At 41.0% G+C, this 16,594-nt stretch overlaps 1 protein-coding gene across 2 annotated transcripts; it reads right to left on the reverse strand.

Moving 5' to 3' along the window:
- Nucleotides 1–1,697: 1,697 nt before the first annotated feature.
- LOC139921796 (transmembrane protease serine 4-like) lies at nt 1,698–15,368 on the reverse strand. Of its 2 annotated transcripts, none has more exons than XM_071912145.2 (13): nt 15,111–15,368; nt 8,241–8,295; nt 7,822–7,965; nt 7,397–7,549; nt 7,158–7,284; nt 6,802–6,921; nt 5,970–6,013; nt 5,379–5,541; nt 5,106–5,272; nt 4,581–4,676; nt 4,297–4,439; nt 3,913–4,065; nt 1,698–3,502 (listed from the first exon to the last, which is right to left on the reverse strand). In XM_071912145.2, exons 3-13 carry the CDS (start codon nt 7,931–7,933, stop codon nt 3,491–3,493), a joined length of 1,290 nt encoding a protein of 429 aa, XP_071768246.2. In that variant the 5' UTR covers nt 7,934–7,965; nt 8,241–8,295; nt 15,111–15,368; the 3' UTR covers nt 1,698–3,490. The 2 variants fall into 2 exon arrangements, with proteins under 2 accessions (XP_071768246.2, XP_071768245.2); XM_071912144.2 differs by lacking the exon at nt 15,111–15,368 and adding an exon at nt 11,960–12,411.
- Nucleotides 15,369–16,594: the final 1,226 nt, after the last annotated feature.

Here is a 16,594-nt window from a genome sequence, read left to right on the forward strand (position 1 = left end):
ATTCAATTTCTTTATTAAGATCTTGAAAATAATAAGCAGCACAGCCATGCAGAAACTTCAGATAAGGTATATCCAAAATGTCCTTCTAATCCAGAAAATTTAGAGTTATTTTTTATTCATCATAAGCTGGTTAATGAACCTAACCGCCTTGCAATGCCCCTAGTCATCTTAAAGGAATAGTTCACCCAAAAATGAAAATTCTGTCATCATCTACTCACCCTCATGCCAAATGGTGACATTTGTTAATCCATATAACACACAGGGAGGTTGCCAGCACAACTTCGTAGCAGCCTTCTCCAAAACAACTGAAGTCAATGGGGACCTGTTCTTTAGAGTTCCAAAACAAAAACAGCCAAACAATCACACTGAATAGAAAGACCTATACACCATTATTTGTTGCAAATCAATCAGTTGTAGTTAAGATTTGCATTAAATTATGGTGTAAATATAGGTCTTTTTAGAACTCTGAAGAACTGGTCCCCACTGACTTCAGCTGTTTTGGAGAAGACTGCTATAGAGTTGTGCTGGCAACCTCCCTGTGTGTGTACTATGGGCAAACTTCACCTGTGTTTCAACTGGCATGACGGTGAGTAGATGACAGAATTTTCATTTGTGGGTGAACGATTCCTTTAAGGATCTACTCTAGGCTTCCAATGTTTTGTGAAGAGCAAATATTTTATAAAGGCCAAAAAGGTCATTATTCTGTGTGAAACTGACTTAAGTATTTCTTATTTGTATGATCCATGATTCAAATATTTTCAAATGTTTTGCTTAAAGATTAGTTCTGCACCCAGTTTTAAAAAATGCAAGACACTGGGCGTTAAGAGCAGGGGAGAATAGGGAGGGTATGAATTTGGGCCGGATTGGTGAGAAGAGGAATGGGTGGGGTGTTTGTGGGCATGTGCACATGGTGATGGGTTAGAGTGGTAACACTTTTTCACCAAATGACATATCTCAGGACATTTGTCCTTGTACACGGCTGCATCTCCAGTTGAACACCAGCTGCTAATTTTAACCACTGGAGGGCGAACTGAGCCAGGTTTAGTGAGATAAATATGGCACTGGCACATTTGGGCTCAAATGTTGACAAGATGACTGGCATTGTTGTATTTCATAACTACATAATGCTAAATACCAGTTTACAACTCAAAAAAAGTGTTTTAGTGTGAAGTTACTCTTTGATTGAGAATTTAGCAGGGTCGTAACCATAATACCCCGCCGCCCCCCCAATCCCCTCCACCCTTTCAATTACTAATACTTGACTCAGATTCCACAAGGCCTGATTAAGAAGTAACTGTGTGTGTGTGTATGTGCTTGTGCGTGTCCTTAACTCTTTACTATTAAAGGGGAAATATACTATATACAAGGATTTACATGTTATTCCCATGATCTTGGACAGACAGATCAATAATTTTTTCAACATGAATACTTCTTTCCCATAGACCCAATGACACTCCATGTACTCAAGTGCACTCTGGTACCAAAATGGTCCATTTATACATTTGTGTAAATGTATCAGAATGCATGTTTATTCTTCAGAGCGTCACTCTTGAAGTGTTCAGACCACATCCTGGGCAATCTGGCCCATGAATATGGGCTGCATTTTCCAACGTTTACACTAGCAATTATGTGACCATTTTACTTTTGATTCGTAAACTGACTACAGTATGTGTAAAACTCTTTTTCCCATAGTCAAGTCAAATAAGAATCCATTAGATTTATTATAATCTGTACATCTTATTTACAAGCATATAAAACATCAGCAACAAATGTATGTACAATCAAACATTATCAGCCACCCTGGTATATGCAGGTCTACAAAGAAATGTTATTCATGTACAACTATTTAACAATACAGTTAAGTGAAACAAAATGTAAATCACTTTCACTTTTTTAAAATGAAGTGCCATTTTTTATTTATTTTGTGTAGCTTTCTATAGACTGAGAGAATAAGTAAACTTTAAAACACAGGTTCATCTATTCTTTCACTTTACCAAAGAAGTGAAAGAATCGCACTTCACCACACTTTCACCACAGAGAGAACCATGACTTTGAAAATGAGGAAATAATGATGGTTCTTTGCCTGAGTGCACCCTTACTACAAATAAACATATAATTCCTGTTGTTCACATTAACATTTCAAGAAATTACAGTTATATCCTCTGCAGCTGACAAGACAAAAACTCAGCCAATGACCACTGCTATTAATAGTCTGGTCTTGGTATTCTGAAGGCACACTGGACATCTTTGCACTTTGAAACTTTCGATGTAGAGCCAGTGAACACTTACAGTGTGACTGGAGGTTTAGTCTACCTTTATTCAGCACATTGTAAGACTAACTGTCACTTAAAGCATCTGCACATAATGTCAAGTAATGCTGACTCCCCGCTTAAAGTGCTCATGCAAATCAATCTGTGGTAAGAAGCACACCATCTGTGCTGTAAAAAGGTGCAGTCAAGCATCAGATCAACTGAATCAGAGCAACATTAACGTTTTAAGCCCTGGACTTTGCCTCGGTTCAAAAATTGTTGATATTAAGATCAGTCCTATTGGCATTAGTATGGCACAGGTTTACCCCGTCTTTCACCTTTTCAAACAGGGTCCAGGGAACACTGTTAACCTACCATAACATAACAAGAACACAGTCCATCTTACAAATTAGAATAAATTACAGTTTACAATATGATTTTGAAACCTCACCATCACACATTGCACACCTGATAGTCAAGTAGCTCAGATCTGCCGGCCCTGCAAGTTCCAATGTCTTAACAGTGTTAAGAATAGCTGGTTAATACAATTAGAACTGCTATGTCTTAACAGCAGTGCCAGTGATCAAATATACTGTTTTTATTTGACAATGTAGAGGCACATTTAAAAAAAAACAACTAAAATTGCGGGGTCCAGGCACACTTGGAAAAGACAGACAGACAAAACATTACGGAAGGTACACAGACAGACTTTGTGACAACTGCACATGCTGTCAGTTTGTTATGGCTAATTTCGTGTTGGCCTGTGACTTCTGTCAAGTTTATAATTTCATTGCAATCACATTGTTGAAGTTAATTCTAATAGCCAAACTTTCTATTGGAAAATATGCCACTTTTTCTTGATGGTTTCACTGAGGAGACACTAAGTATTGTGATACTGCAGCCTGTGATTGACAGTGTCAGACAGCTACATTAATATAATTGTTCCCTGAGATACTGCATACTGCAGAAATGGCACAAGCAACACCTGAAACAAGCTCTAATGAAATTGTGTGTGTGTGTGTGTGTGTGTGTGTGTGTGTGTGTGTGTACATGCACGCATACATGCAGAGTTCATGCATATGATTGTGTTTGAGAGTTAGCCTGTGTTGCTGCTGAGAAGCATCTTCAACTTCACTTGGAGGTCCTTTTCTGTTCTTCTGACAGCCTTCCATGTTGAAGCAAGTCGGTCCATGATGTCCAGACTGCAGTTTTCTAGTGGCTGCTTGTCAGGAGGAAGGGCCTTAGGAGTTTTTCTGCGGGGATGAAATAAAAATAATCAGGGCTGGCTTCATATAGTTTGTTATGTTTTGTCTGTCTTTTTCTCAAATTAACAAAATGTCTCACTTACCAAATTGTATTTCACCAAATACAGTTGACTCAAATGGTTACAACATCTGTCTTGTGGTTGCATGAGAGTTACACTTAGAACATCTTCAGCTACTTTGAGTACAAATGCTTTCAGTTTGGTTAATGTTTTCCATTTCCCTCCAGGTTAAGTAAATTTGTTGTGATGTGAAATCCTCCTAGACTTCATTCAATGATCCTCTTTGTCACTAATTCTACCTTAAACAAACTCTGGTGGGCAGACTAACTCTTACATGTTTGGTTGGAGCCAGCCAGCCTACCTCAGTGACATACACACACACACTTATCATATGTATACCTCAATGACTGTATGTATCCAGTTTAGCAGCTCGTCCACATTGCAGTAGACGCCTGGCTTTCTCTCCCTGGCACAGCCAACACCCCAGCTCACAACTCCCACCAGATGCCAGCGAGAGGAGGACAGGTACACCAAAGGACCCCCACTGTCTCCCTGGACAAGAGGACAATAACATGTAGTGTCTTAAAATACTGCAGGCCTACATGATAAATACGTATACACATTGTTTTGTTTTCTGAGTGTCAACAGTATCAAATGAAATGGGTCCCAATCAATAGGTGCCCCATAACAAGCAAATACATATTTGAATGTCATTCATATTATATTAACAAGTCTATATGATATTTAAGTCAAATACTCTCATGTTGAGTTTGCAGTCGTTACCTGGCAGGCATCCACTTTACCCTCCAGGAACCCAGCACAGATCATCCTGGAGGTTATGGCAGGACCATAGACTCTGGGGCTGGAACACTGAGCAGAGTCTATCAGAGGGATGGAGGCCTTCTGAAGGGAAGGAGATACCCTACCTGAAGGGAGAACAGAGGTACTAGTCTGTCACATTTGAGTGATAGGGTCAGCCTCAAAGACATGAGGTTTAGATGGTGATGATGAGAGGTAGTCTGTGTGTGTGTGTGTGTGTGTGTGTTGGGGGGGGGGTTGTTTCTCACCTTTTTCCTCCAGGTATCCCCAGCCAGTCACCACCATGGAGGCACCAGCACTGAGCCCCAAGGCTTTAGGAGGGAGACAAACTGGCCTGCGACTGTCTGGAACACCGGGACAGAAAAATAACCATAAAATACATGTATTAGATATACATAGTACTTATGTATTGTTTTTCCTCTTTTTTTGCTACAATTTTTGACTCTTTCAAAGTCACAAGAATAATACCAAATGATTACACTGGCAAAACATTTTCTGACAGATCAATGATAGATACTGCTACTGATACTAACAGATCAATGTAAACTGTGCTGTTGCTGTTTGATATAATGGCCGTTAGAGGGCAGCAGACTGCACAGAGTAGCCTATATTTAATATCCCTGCTTATCCTTGATGTATGGTACAAGTTATCTATCAGTCTACCAGTTTTAATTGTATTAAGCATGGTGTCAGGTGCTATCATGACATATAGGTTCAGTGTTTTCTATCAATGTATTATGGTTAATGAATCGATTAAACTTTAATTTCCTCACCTCCCACACTGATAGGGCTGCTAAGTCTCATCATTGCTATGTCGTAGTCATTTCGTGCTGCATTGTAGTCCCCATTTACTATGATCCTGTCCACATAGGAGCCTCCCAGTGTGCCCATGTAGGTCCTGCCTGACACCACTCTCCAGCGATTCAGCTCCTTTTTACTGCTGCAGAGCCCCGGGGGGAGAGAGGGACAAAGAGGAGGTGTGAACATGTTTCTGTGTCAGAAGTTCAATTTCATGTGAAATGGTAGAGATGGAAACCTATACTGACCCAGAAAAGCAGTGGGCAGCAGTGACCACCCAGCGCGTTGACACCAGAGACCCTCCACAAGTGTGTTGGCCATTCTGCTGCAGGCTGACCTGCCACGGCCAGTCCTCGATGACGGCATCCGTACCCCCCACAATACGGTCCTGAGAGCCCACCTGCCCACAGTCTAACAAATGGGATCACAAAATTATCCAGCATCCATTGCATTATTTACAGAGATATCTCTTATTTCCTCTCCACAAACAATAAATATGGTTTTATCTATTGTTCAACTAATAGAGTTCCTCATATTTAATCAGTGGAAGTCAGTTTAAGCCAATTGTTTTGTGCTCCATATATTTTTTTTCCTTGCTGTAAAGGAACTAAATGAAGGAACTAACTTTGTTTCACTGCTTCTTGTGGGCATGTATAGGCTTGCTTATGTAAAACTGTCTGGTCACATTAACATGTCTGAGCATGACACTCTGTTTTGTCCCCCACCCCCCGTCCTGCCCTCACCCCCCTCAACCTTGTTTGTTATTTCTACAACAGATGGTTAAATATAGAGTAAATATATAATTCAGACATGGTTTCTTCCCTAAAAGCAGGACTCACCTGAACAGGCCAAGGATATCACAGATCCCGATTTGCATATCTTGCTGTAGGAAAAAAACAAAATGACATTCATCAAACGTTTACAATTACACGCAAATACACACTGCCACATATAGCCACACAATTAACCAAACATTGACAGTTAAAATACACACCCAAATATTGACCTAATTTTACTGAGGTAATCCCCATTGTGAGTTTAGTCTCTGTTTTTGTTTGAATAACATACCAGTCCAACTTGTTCACTGTCATGATGGAAGGAACGACAGAGAAGGAACAAAAACTGGAATTTTCTGTCTCTACTGAAACCACAATTTGTTTATATCTCATATTTGTATATGAGATAAAGAGAAAGAGGACAACAGAGGACAAGTGTTAAAACCTGAGAGAAAGAGAGAATAAAAATGACAGATTTGTCTAGCAAATGTTGATTTGAAAGATAGTAACAGGTAGGAAAATAAGGAGAGGGAAGTGAACACGGTGTTTTTTTTCCATGCCCCTGGCCTTTTCACAGGTGAGTCAGCCATCTGTCACCGCCACTGCCTTTGAAAGGCTTTATTTTATTAATGCCTGAGACTGACTTAAACAATAGCAACACAAATATAAACCGAGAATGATAATGACATAAAGTCAACGCACATTTGGCCTAAAGCTAATTTTAAAAACAATGGCAAATGACATAATAGGATTTTTCCCAGCATGCAGCAGCACTGACTCAGCACTGAGTGAACTTCATCTATCCATGTAAAGTAAGGCAAATGACGTAATCATGAATGGTGGAGGAAAAAGTGTTTGTTTCCCCTTTTGATGACATAAGTCTTGCCTCTCTTACCGGTCAATGGTAGCTTGATGTATGGGTATGGTCTTAGTCCCAGGCCTGATGGCTGTGAACGGTCCCGTTTTCAGGGAAGATATAAGGGTCTTCACTGGCACAGTGGTGCTACGAGGTTTACTGTGGGACAGAGGAGGGGAAGATGTTAGACTTGATTTCAGGTTATTTGTCTTAGACTGAATGGAACAGATTTACAGCCCAATCTACTTGAGGCACTTCAATTAAAAATGGGAATGCTTAATATCAGCTCAGTAGTGCAATGGCATTAGTTAGAATTAGTATTATGATGTTGTGATGGATGTAATCTCACATACTCAGTCACTTCAAAGCTACATCCCTGGTGGGTGTGAACTCACTATGTGTATCCCAGTTGTTGGCATGTTGTCTGTGTATGCTGCTCGGTCCAGTCCTCACTACACACACTCCTCCATCCTGAGCCTGTACTGTACACCTGCAGGACACTCCAGTCTGATATTAGACGCACTGGAAGAGGAAATAGAGGGAGAGAAAGAAAAGAGGGGTCAGTTTTCAAGTGTTTGTGAGAGACAGAGAAAGAGAGAGAGGAGAGAGAGAGAGAAATCGTCTTTTGCTTTACCTGGGAAGGTAGTGTTGACCTTGAAGTTGGACACACAAGTGATTTCATCCTCTCCTCCAGCACAGTCATCTTTGCCATCACAGGCTTTATCTAGCGGGATGAACTTCACTGATCTCTTGCAGAAGAAGTACTTTCTGTCAATCAACTGCTTGACTGGAGAGCAAAGGAATGTCACAGTAGAAGGGAAGGGCATGTAAGTCAAGTTAGAATGGCAGACATTTTGCTTGACACTGAACAATTGGATGATTTGTTACACAGTGATATGAGACTGAATCCGAACACTTATAATTTCTATACTTGTGCAAAACACGCGTTTCTCTAAAGGGTTCAACTTGGATTATCAAAGAGTGGCATGTTTGGCACGGCACACTGTGGTTTATGTGTACAGTATATACTGTATACAGACAGTCAAGATGGTGACTCACTAAAATACGCAGCGGTAGCCAGTATGCCCAGCAACACTATAACTGTTAGGACAGTCAGCAGTACTCTCTTCCTCTTAGACGCCTTGTCCTTCTGAGTCTGCGGAGCCGTCATGGGCCTTCTGTGGCGCCCCGGCCGTGGAACCACTGGGAGGAAGAGGGAGAGGAAAGAGGGGGTGAGGAGCAGGAGTGAAGCCAGGGAACGGAGCGGATCAGGAAAACAAAGATAGAAAAGAGAGAGGAGAGAATAGAAAGATATACACACAGAAGGAAGTAAGACAAAGATGGTCATGAGGGTGGAAAAAATGACTTAAGAGGAAAAGAGAAGTGTCTTCTGAATGTGCAGCAAGTTCTCAGTATCTAACAAAACTAAATTTTTATAGTATCTGATATTATATGCAGCAGCACAAGTTGTCACTCACCTTGTTGCCTAGGATTCAATGGTCTAGCGCTTTCCTCAGGCAGCTGGGTGGGCGTCTAAAGAGAAAATAACAAGGATTCATAAGACAAGGTAATAGAGCATAGGTGTCAAAACAGCAGTGTGTACTGCGTAGCTTACGGGAAAATATACAGCGAGTGTGTATGTGTGATTGTGTGTGTGATTGTGTGCGATAACGCATGTGTCTGTCTGTCCTACAGACTACAGTACGTAGAGTATGCAAGCCACATGTAAAACAGGTGTATAATACAGTGGATAGCCAGGGTCTACTCTTGATTAAAAGAGGAGCAACAAAGGATTACGGATCACACACACATGGAATATAGTGTGACACTATAAGTTGTCACGTTACACCCTCGTGCCTCTGTCAGTTACTCCAGGAGCTGCAGGCAGTTCCCATCATCTGTTACCAACCCTGTTATGATATAGGTGGACTCTGCATGTACAGTAGAGTGTGGTGTGGCAGAGGCTATTGGGACCCAGTGAATCTACTGTAATGTCAGAGAGTATCTTCCATTCAAATGCAATGGATATGTGAGGATAAGACACATTGTGCTCTTGCAGGGCGGTGTGGAGACCGCCCTACAACCACAGGAGCCAAGCCCCCATGTCAGGAAGCATCCACTTGACTCCGCTGAAGTCCTTGAGCGAGATACTGAGTCCCTACCAGCAGCAGGGGCGCTGCTCTGTAGCTGACCGTGCTCTCTGACTTCCCTGAAGGAGGGTGGAAAGCGAAAAAAAACTCCCTACGGGGATCAGTCGAGATTCACATTAGTAATACTGTGACGCCTTTAAAGACTTATCATTTCCTTGTGAGTTAATACATTGTAGCCAGTTCACCATTCTATCAGTAACACATTCAAATGTCAATTAATGTCAACTAATGACAGATAATAGCTCATCTTTTTCACATCACTGACAAAACAGGGAAATCCCACAGGTCCCACAGAACAATAGCTACATCCAGTCATATCTCAACAATGGATTTATATTACGACAATTTGAAATTATTCAATCTGAAACCATTTTAAAAAGGGTTTTTTATGCTGTTGCACTTTCACTTTTTGCATGTTATTGTCAATTCATCTCCCTTCATTTTTTATATAAAAAAAGAATCTCTCAACCACTACTAAATTATTACTGTACTTAACAGACAGATACCGGGTGCACTGCCATTCACTAATGGCAAATGGAGAGAGCTTTCAGCTACCTGCTGCTGTGTCTTTGTCCTGTTCTCAAAGCTTTTGCTTCATTGTTTGGACTACTAACATAACTTTATCTCTATCTATCTAGTTGATGACTAGTCAGGAGTTTCCACAGCCATAAATTATAGACTATTTTATTTTCACTTCTACTGTTCAGTTTTAGGTGTATTCCCTCATTTGCTTATAGCTTTACCACCAAGTTCATTCTGCTGTGCTTTTTCAGTTCAATAAAAGGAAGGGCCAATAGCCGACTTAAAAGCAAGAGAGATGTAAAAGCTCATCACAATATGATCGGTTAACATGTCAGTTTGATGACTTTAAATGGTTCTAAAAGCAATTTGGCAGCTGTAGTCTTGTCAGTTAAAAGCAACAGTAGTATGGGGACTGAGATGGAGGAACAAGCACAATGTAATGTATAGACCATATTGTGGGAGAGGGGGCGAAGAATGTGGTGGGACAGGTTCTCTAGCCCCGGAAGAGTTTTTTGGGAGGGAGGTCACTTTACCCTGCTATGAATCAGCTATGTCAGCAGAGACTGTTCTGTGGAGAAACTGCCTGAGACAGTCTTACATAACACAAAGTGTTTGCTGTGGTCAAAGTGCTTGTCATGTCCAGTTTCACATAAAGGCTCATGTGTCAGAGACCGGGACACCTTGTTCCTCTCTACATGTCCTGTAGTCAGATCTCTCTCAGATTGCTCTTTATGTTGAGCCGAGGAATGTTTCATTTGTTTGCATGAAGCCTCATAGCACCTGCATATGTAACATGAGAGTTGTACTCGGTTATGGTGAAAATCCTATTAAGTTTCATAGTATGTTTAGTTTAAACTGCCATATAGTCTTTCCTTTATGTAAAAGGGTGTGAGGTGATTGTTCTGAGGTGGTCCCTCTACTCAATTTTCTAAAAAAGATTGAGAAATTGCCTCCTCTTTGGACATTAGATATTACATTGATGCCAGAGGATAGAGTATGGAGCACATGATATCAGACTTAAGAAATGTACATGATAATCATTCCCTACATAAATACATAATTTGAATGTGAGCAGCATGTAGACACATACGCACATACACACAAAACACACCCACATGGAAACGTACGATACTGATGAGATCTTAATGGAAACCAAAACTCTAGGAGAAACCAGGTCATCATCAACTTACAGTATATGAGTTGAATAGGTGAGATAAGAAAGGGATTGTGAAATGAAGGAAGGATGAATGAGACAGCACAGAAAAAGTGGGACATCCATCCAACCTGAAAAACCTGAAAGATGGCTAGTGAACTCATGTTGCTGAGAGTGGACAAAAACATTCCTGTTTAAAACATGTTCTGTTTTATCAAGACAGCCTGCTGGGAAACATAAACGTTCTCGTAGGTTCCATGACTAACATGAGTAATTTAATAGATGAGCCAAAGCAGTGTTTCGACATGTCCAGGTACCATTGGCCATGCGTGAACGTATGTCATGTTATATTTCTCCGGTGTATTAAGAGTAGAACTCTTAATCCCTGAATTGTTTTTGTTTATTTTTTGAGTTAGATTGGGCCATATGGTCCGCTCCAGACAACTGACCCAGCCTCACTGGGAATAGCTCCAGCTCCAGCCAGAAAGCATAACTGGGTCAGCCAGGGACTGCTTTAACAGATAAAAGCCTTGGCACGGTAAATCTTTTGCTCGAATGAGGTGCTCCCCTTGCTACCTATCGGCTTTGTTGGATTGAGTTCTTCTAAACTGAGACATTCACAAAAGCGCTTTTGAGAAACTGTGCGTGACATATTGGATGTGCTTTAATCAAAGGCAGAGATCTAGACCAGTGCAGTACATGCACGGATGTTCACAGGGACACACATTCATATGGACATAAATGCATAAAGGCAAGTGGCGCACACATACATATACATAGTATTACTGAACAAATGTTACTAAAGCGCAATCTAGTTCCCTATTTAGATCTAAAGACAAAATAAAATAAACAGTCACCACAGACAACTGGAACTGTCATTCCCACACAAATCAATCGAAACCAGCGAGTATCAGCAGGATCAGCATCAACCCAAAATGCTGGTACTCCTACATGGACCAGGAACTGCAATTAACCACATACTGTTGATAAAATACTGTACAGCTACATAATGTACAGGGCACATATGCAATATACGCTGAAAGATATAAACTACAGCATATGTGCATTTATATGTGTACATCCATATGCCCATACATAGTAGCAGAACAACATATTACCAACAAGCAAAACGTGAATACGCATGATACATTACAGACAACCTCATGCTACTGCTACTACATGAACCAGTACACCGACAAAACTAGTAGAGCGCAGGTGAGCAAGCAGAGAGCATACAGTACATTGGTTCCCAGGATGAATAATAATGTTATTCAAATGTTCTCTCAAATGCAAACTCTGTCGTCTATTTTGGAGTAGTTCCCTGTACAAGGAGTGGCAAATTTAAGTTGATTCTAGTTCCAGCTCCACTCACCCACATGATGCAGTTGTCCCTTCTTGGTAGACCCAGACGCACCTCATCAGACACGGGGCTCAGAGAGAACACTGCCCTCCCTCCCTGGAGGTGGGACTCCCCAGAAACTCAGTCTTTCCTGCCTGTCCTTCCTCTCGAACCCTCCTGCTCCTGTGACTTCTTAAGCTCTAAAACCGGGCCTGTCCCACGATTTAGTCTCTCTCTCTCTCTCTCTCTCTCTCTCTCAATCTCCTTCTCCGTCCCTCCTTCTTTGTACAGGAGTGTAACTGAATCCGGCCTGAAGGGTGCCTGAGTTGCCCTACTATGAAATCCCGAGGCTGTAATAAGGGCTGCCGGTGTGTAGCGTTGTGTTTCGACGCTCTGCAGATCGTTAGGGAATTGTTTTGAATGACCCAGCCCTGCTGCTGACAAAACAACGTTAAACTATTCCAGGTAACTTGACACTTTGAACCCTCCTCTCTCTCTCTCTCTCTCTCTCTACCTGTGTGCCTTCCTCCTTTTTGTCTCTCCTCCTACTCCCTCCCACTCCAACTCTTTCAAACCCCCTGGATGTAAACACACCGTCTCTTTTTCTCTTCCCCTCTGTCTCCGTCAGCCCACTGCTCCCTTCCAGAGCCTCTTTGCCTCTCAAATTTTATCCAAACATACACCCACTCATGCACCCATCTGCACAGACACATACAGAAAACAAATACGGACACACATACAGGGACAGACCCATGCACACACACACAGCAGAAAGTGGTGTGGCTTGCCCTGAGGCTGAGGTGTGTTTTTGCTACCTGTGTTGTTTTGACATGCTAATGAGTAGTCAGTTGGTATCAGTCTGTCATGTCTGACTTTGAGCCGTGACTCATACCGTGCCATGTCTCATAGCATCAGCATAACAGGAAAGTGACAAATAAGATACATGCACTTTGCTATGAGGACAGCAAATTTGGTCAAGTTGACTGATATTTGTTTTATATTTATAGCAATGGCCTGGTGGAGTAAATTTGGTGATTTACAGCACATTCTTATTCACAGCAATGGTCTTGGGGAGAAACTTATTTTTACAGGATTAACTTCAGTTCAGTCACTCTTTTCATCGGATATCCACGATGGAGAGGTAATGGTGATCCATATTCTTTTGGGACAAGTATGGAGTCCCATGCAATCAATCAATCAATCAATCAATCAATCACCCCCCTTATTCCCTGCAGAGTTAAAGGCCTATTCAATGCCGTCGCTGCAGTCACTAGGTCAGTGCTTCTCGGTGTTCGGTGGCTGTGAATGTTATGGGAGACCGAGCATAGGAAAAAGTGGAAGTGTGGGAGTGTGATAAAAAGACTGATACGGTTGGCTAAAGAGAAAGAGCCATTGTTTTAAACAGGAGCTGATTGTATTGCTTGACCTGGACTATTAAAAGCCATGAACCATAACCTCACTCCCAACCTTTCTTCACTTGGAGAACGAGGTCAATGGACTCGTCCTAGAATATAGTCTGTCTTCTCTTTATGATTGAAGTGGTCAAAGGCATGAGGACCTGGATAGATAGACAGATCAACAGATAGATAGATAGATAGATTTTCCTTTACTGAGAGGATCAATGAGGCTGATGATCTCTGAACACTCTCCATGCAAGATCTCTTTCTGCCAATAACCTGTTTTAACCTGTTTGAAATTCAGATTGGCATACGGATCCTGTGACAGTGCTGGGCTGTCACAGCCTGGTATGAAATCTACTATGAAACCTCTTTTTGTGTGTCTGCCTCACTGAGCTTAATTAAAGTCAATATTGCTTCATTGAGAAGTCAATAACTCTTAGTGACAGAGAAGAAATGGGGTGTAAACTATATACTGTATCATATAATGTCACCAACTGTAAAACATACATTTTCTGCGTCTCTATTCCCTAGTTTACAGCACATTTCCAATAGAGTTTACCCTGTAGAGCACATGAATATCACACAATCACAATGTTGATCCTAACAACAGTGTGACATGGTTAAACAGTGACTGGCAGTATGTTTGCACGCACCATAAAAGAGAGGATGAGAGGAATTCAGAGATTTAATAGATCTAGTGTATGCCCTGCTGTGTCTCTGAGCTCTTGCTGTTCAGCTGAATCAAACTGCTTTATTTTTGCATATTCCCAACGGCCGCAGTGCCTCACAAGCAGCCTAACACACACATTCCATATCAGAGCAATGAAAGTCATTCATTCAATGCTCTGCATTACTCTCTTAATGAAACTACCTGTTACTGTTCCTGATATCAATTAATCAGCATTAAAATACTGTATTTATAGTGAGTGTATGTGAGACTAGAGAATATTCTGTAATCAGCAGGCACAGTCCAGAGGCTACAATAGCTGGACAGCTAAAGACTGAATTCCCGGAAAGCACATAGTCTAGATGGATTACATATTAACAGGGTTGAACAGATTAATTATTTGCTTACTTGAGTTATTTGCTATGCTTAATTTCCCATTGACTTGCAAAATATTTAGTGACAAATTCTAATTCTGGGCAAATCTCAAAGAAACATTGTGTCTGCAAGTTTTGATCAAGCTAAATTGTGACCTTTTTAATGGTGGTTAATATAAGACCATCTTTGACCACATTTAAATAAACATGAAGATGAAAACAACTGTAGTCCTATCAGAATGCAAGTCTGCATGAAGCAAAATTTTTAAACCCTCTAAAACTGAGTCTGAGACATTTATTTAATTGTATTCAAGACAGGCTTTGTGTTTAGATCATATGATTTAAGGCATTTTAAGACTTTTTCAGGATCTGCAGACACCCATCAGAACATTTTGATTCCAAGTGTGGGCTTGATTTGTGTTGAACAGGACAGACTTCAGAGCTTTCCTTTAAAGCAATCAGATGTACTGATAAGGAGTGTTTGCTTAAGTTTAGTAGGAAACTTGAGCTGGATCAAAGTTCTTTTCTGATTTGGCGTGCTTTGTAACACACCCCTACCATCATCTACCACTCATATGACATTCATTCTCTCTTTCACACACACACATTTTATTGCTGGATGACAGTAATATAAACATTAATTATCAAGGTTCCATGTTTGAACGGTTTAAATTAAAACAAAAGTGATCATAATCACATTTCCACATACGTCCCTCTTCACACCACTCTCTACTCTTCCTCACCTGTAAAGTGCTTAGCTGTCAACCCTTGTCAGATGTCGACTGGTATGTAAACTGGTAGAGAAAAGTGTCCCTTCCTGGTGTCCAGATGACTTTTTGAGATGTTTTCAGTCCTTGTGTAGCTGCTGGTCAAGAGCTGGCAACACCTGTAAATTACACTGTATGTCCTAGGAGTGTGTATCTGTGAATAAAGACTTGAGAGATCTGACTGTCTGACATCCTTATCTCATTTTTTTGCAGTGCGATGACAATGCAGACAGGGTAACGATCTTGACTGCAGCAAACATTCCTTTTCCCAAAAAATCTGCCCCTCTCTCCCTCTTTTCCACTCTCATTGCCTCTGTCCTTCTCTGAAGAGTTGCTCAACCTTCCCATTGCGTTATTTAAACAGGGAACACCCTTCAGAGTTCATACATCCCACCTCTGTCTGCCCTCCACTTCCATAGCTACTCACCCCCCCCCCCCCCCCCCCCCCCCCAACGGCCACACAGACACGCACTTCCTCAATCTACCATCAAAGCCACTACACTACTCGCCCCCACAACCATCCACTCACCCAGTTGACCACAACAACAAAGCTTTGCCAAGCTCTCTTTTGTCCAGACAGGTGTGCATTTTGTAAAACCTGGATGTGTGGAGAAAAGGAGGGAAATGCAGTGTTTCTGAAAAATAACCGGTTAATAATTAACATCTTCACATTTCATGCTGCCTACACTCTAAAGAAAGTGGTTCTGTCCCAGCATAGTCTGGGACAATACATGTTTGTATTACTTTTCAGCACAACATTTGTTAATACCAACATATTTTTTTGTGACTACATTTTTATTATGGTTCATATTCATCAGACAAGAGTGAACGAAAATAACTTTTGTTTGCAAGCTGACATGATTCTACTGAGGTACGAATACACTTCCATGACAAAAAAATGATCGAGGAATAATCCGTAACAAAAAGACAGATAAAAGCCGTGACTAGAGTGTGTGTCACCACCCTGGGGGAACACACAACACTTCTTTATTGTGTTATTGTGTTAGCCACGACCCACTGCTCCTGATTATGGGTATCACACGGAAGGAAGTATAAGGAAGCATTTCTGCTGTCTGCTGAGAAATGCAAATACGTTATGAAATGCAAATACGTTATACAACTAAACTAGGTCACATGTAACCTACACTGTAAGACTTCCTTGCCTTTTTACAGTAACATACTGGCAACTGTTGCCAGCTAAATACTGTAACCGGCCCTTTACAATATCGGCCAGTGTGTTACTGCAACTAAGTCCTTACAGTATCCTCATTGTTATTTTACAGCAAGAAACTTACTACTGCAATTATTGTTGTGTATTACTGTAGTACAGTGGCCTGTAGATTACTGTAGAAAAAAACAACTTTACAGTGATATGCAGTAAATTCAATTATTTTTTTTATTTTAGAAAAATCCATTACATTATTTTAATAAATAAATAAATACAAAACTACACTTGCTTC

Source organism: Centroberyx gerrardi, chromosome 6 (assembly GCF_048128805.1).
Source record: "Centroberyx gerrardi isolate f3 chromosome 6, fCenGer3.hap1.cur.20231027, whole genome shotgun sequence".
NCBI lineage: Eukaryota > Metazoa > Chordata > Actinopteri > Beryciformes > Berycidae > Centroberyx > Centroberyx gerrardi.

What these genes read in the sequence shown, in the direction of transcription:
- LOC139921796 (XM_071912144.2), bottom strand. An exon ending in GGCTACCGCTGCGTATTTTA is followed by an intron (nt 7,550 to 7,821) that starts GTGAGTCACCAT and finishes TTTGCTCTCCAG; the next exon opens with TCAAGCAGTTGATTGACAGA. An exon ending in GATATCCTTGGCCTGTTCAG is followed by an intron (nt 5,542 to 5,969) that starts GTGAGTCCTGCT and finishes CCCATTTGTTAG; the next exon opens with ACTGTGGGCAGGTGGGCTCT.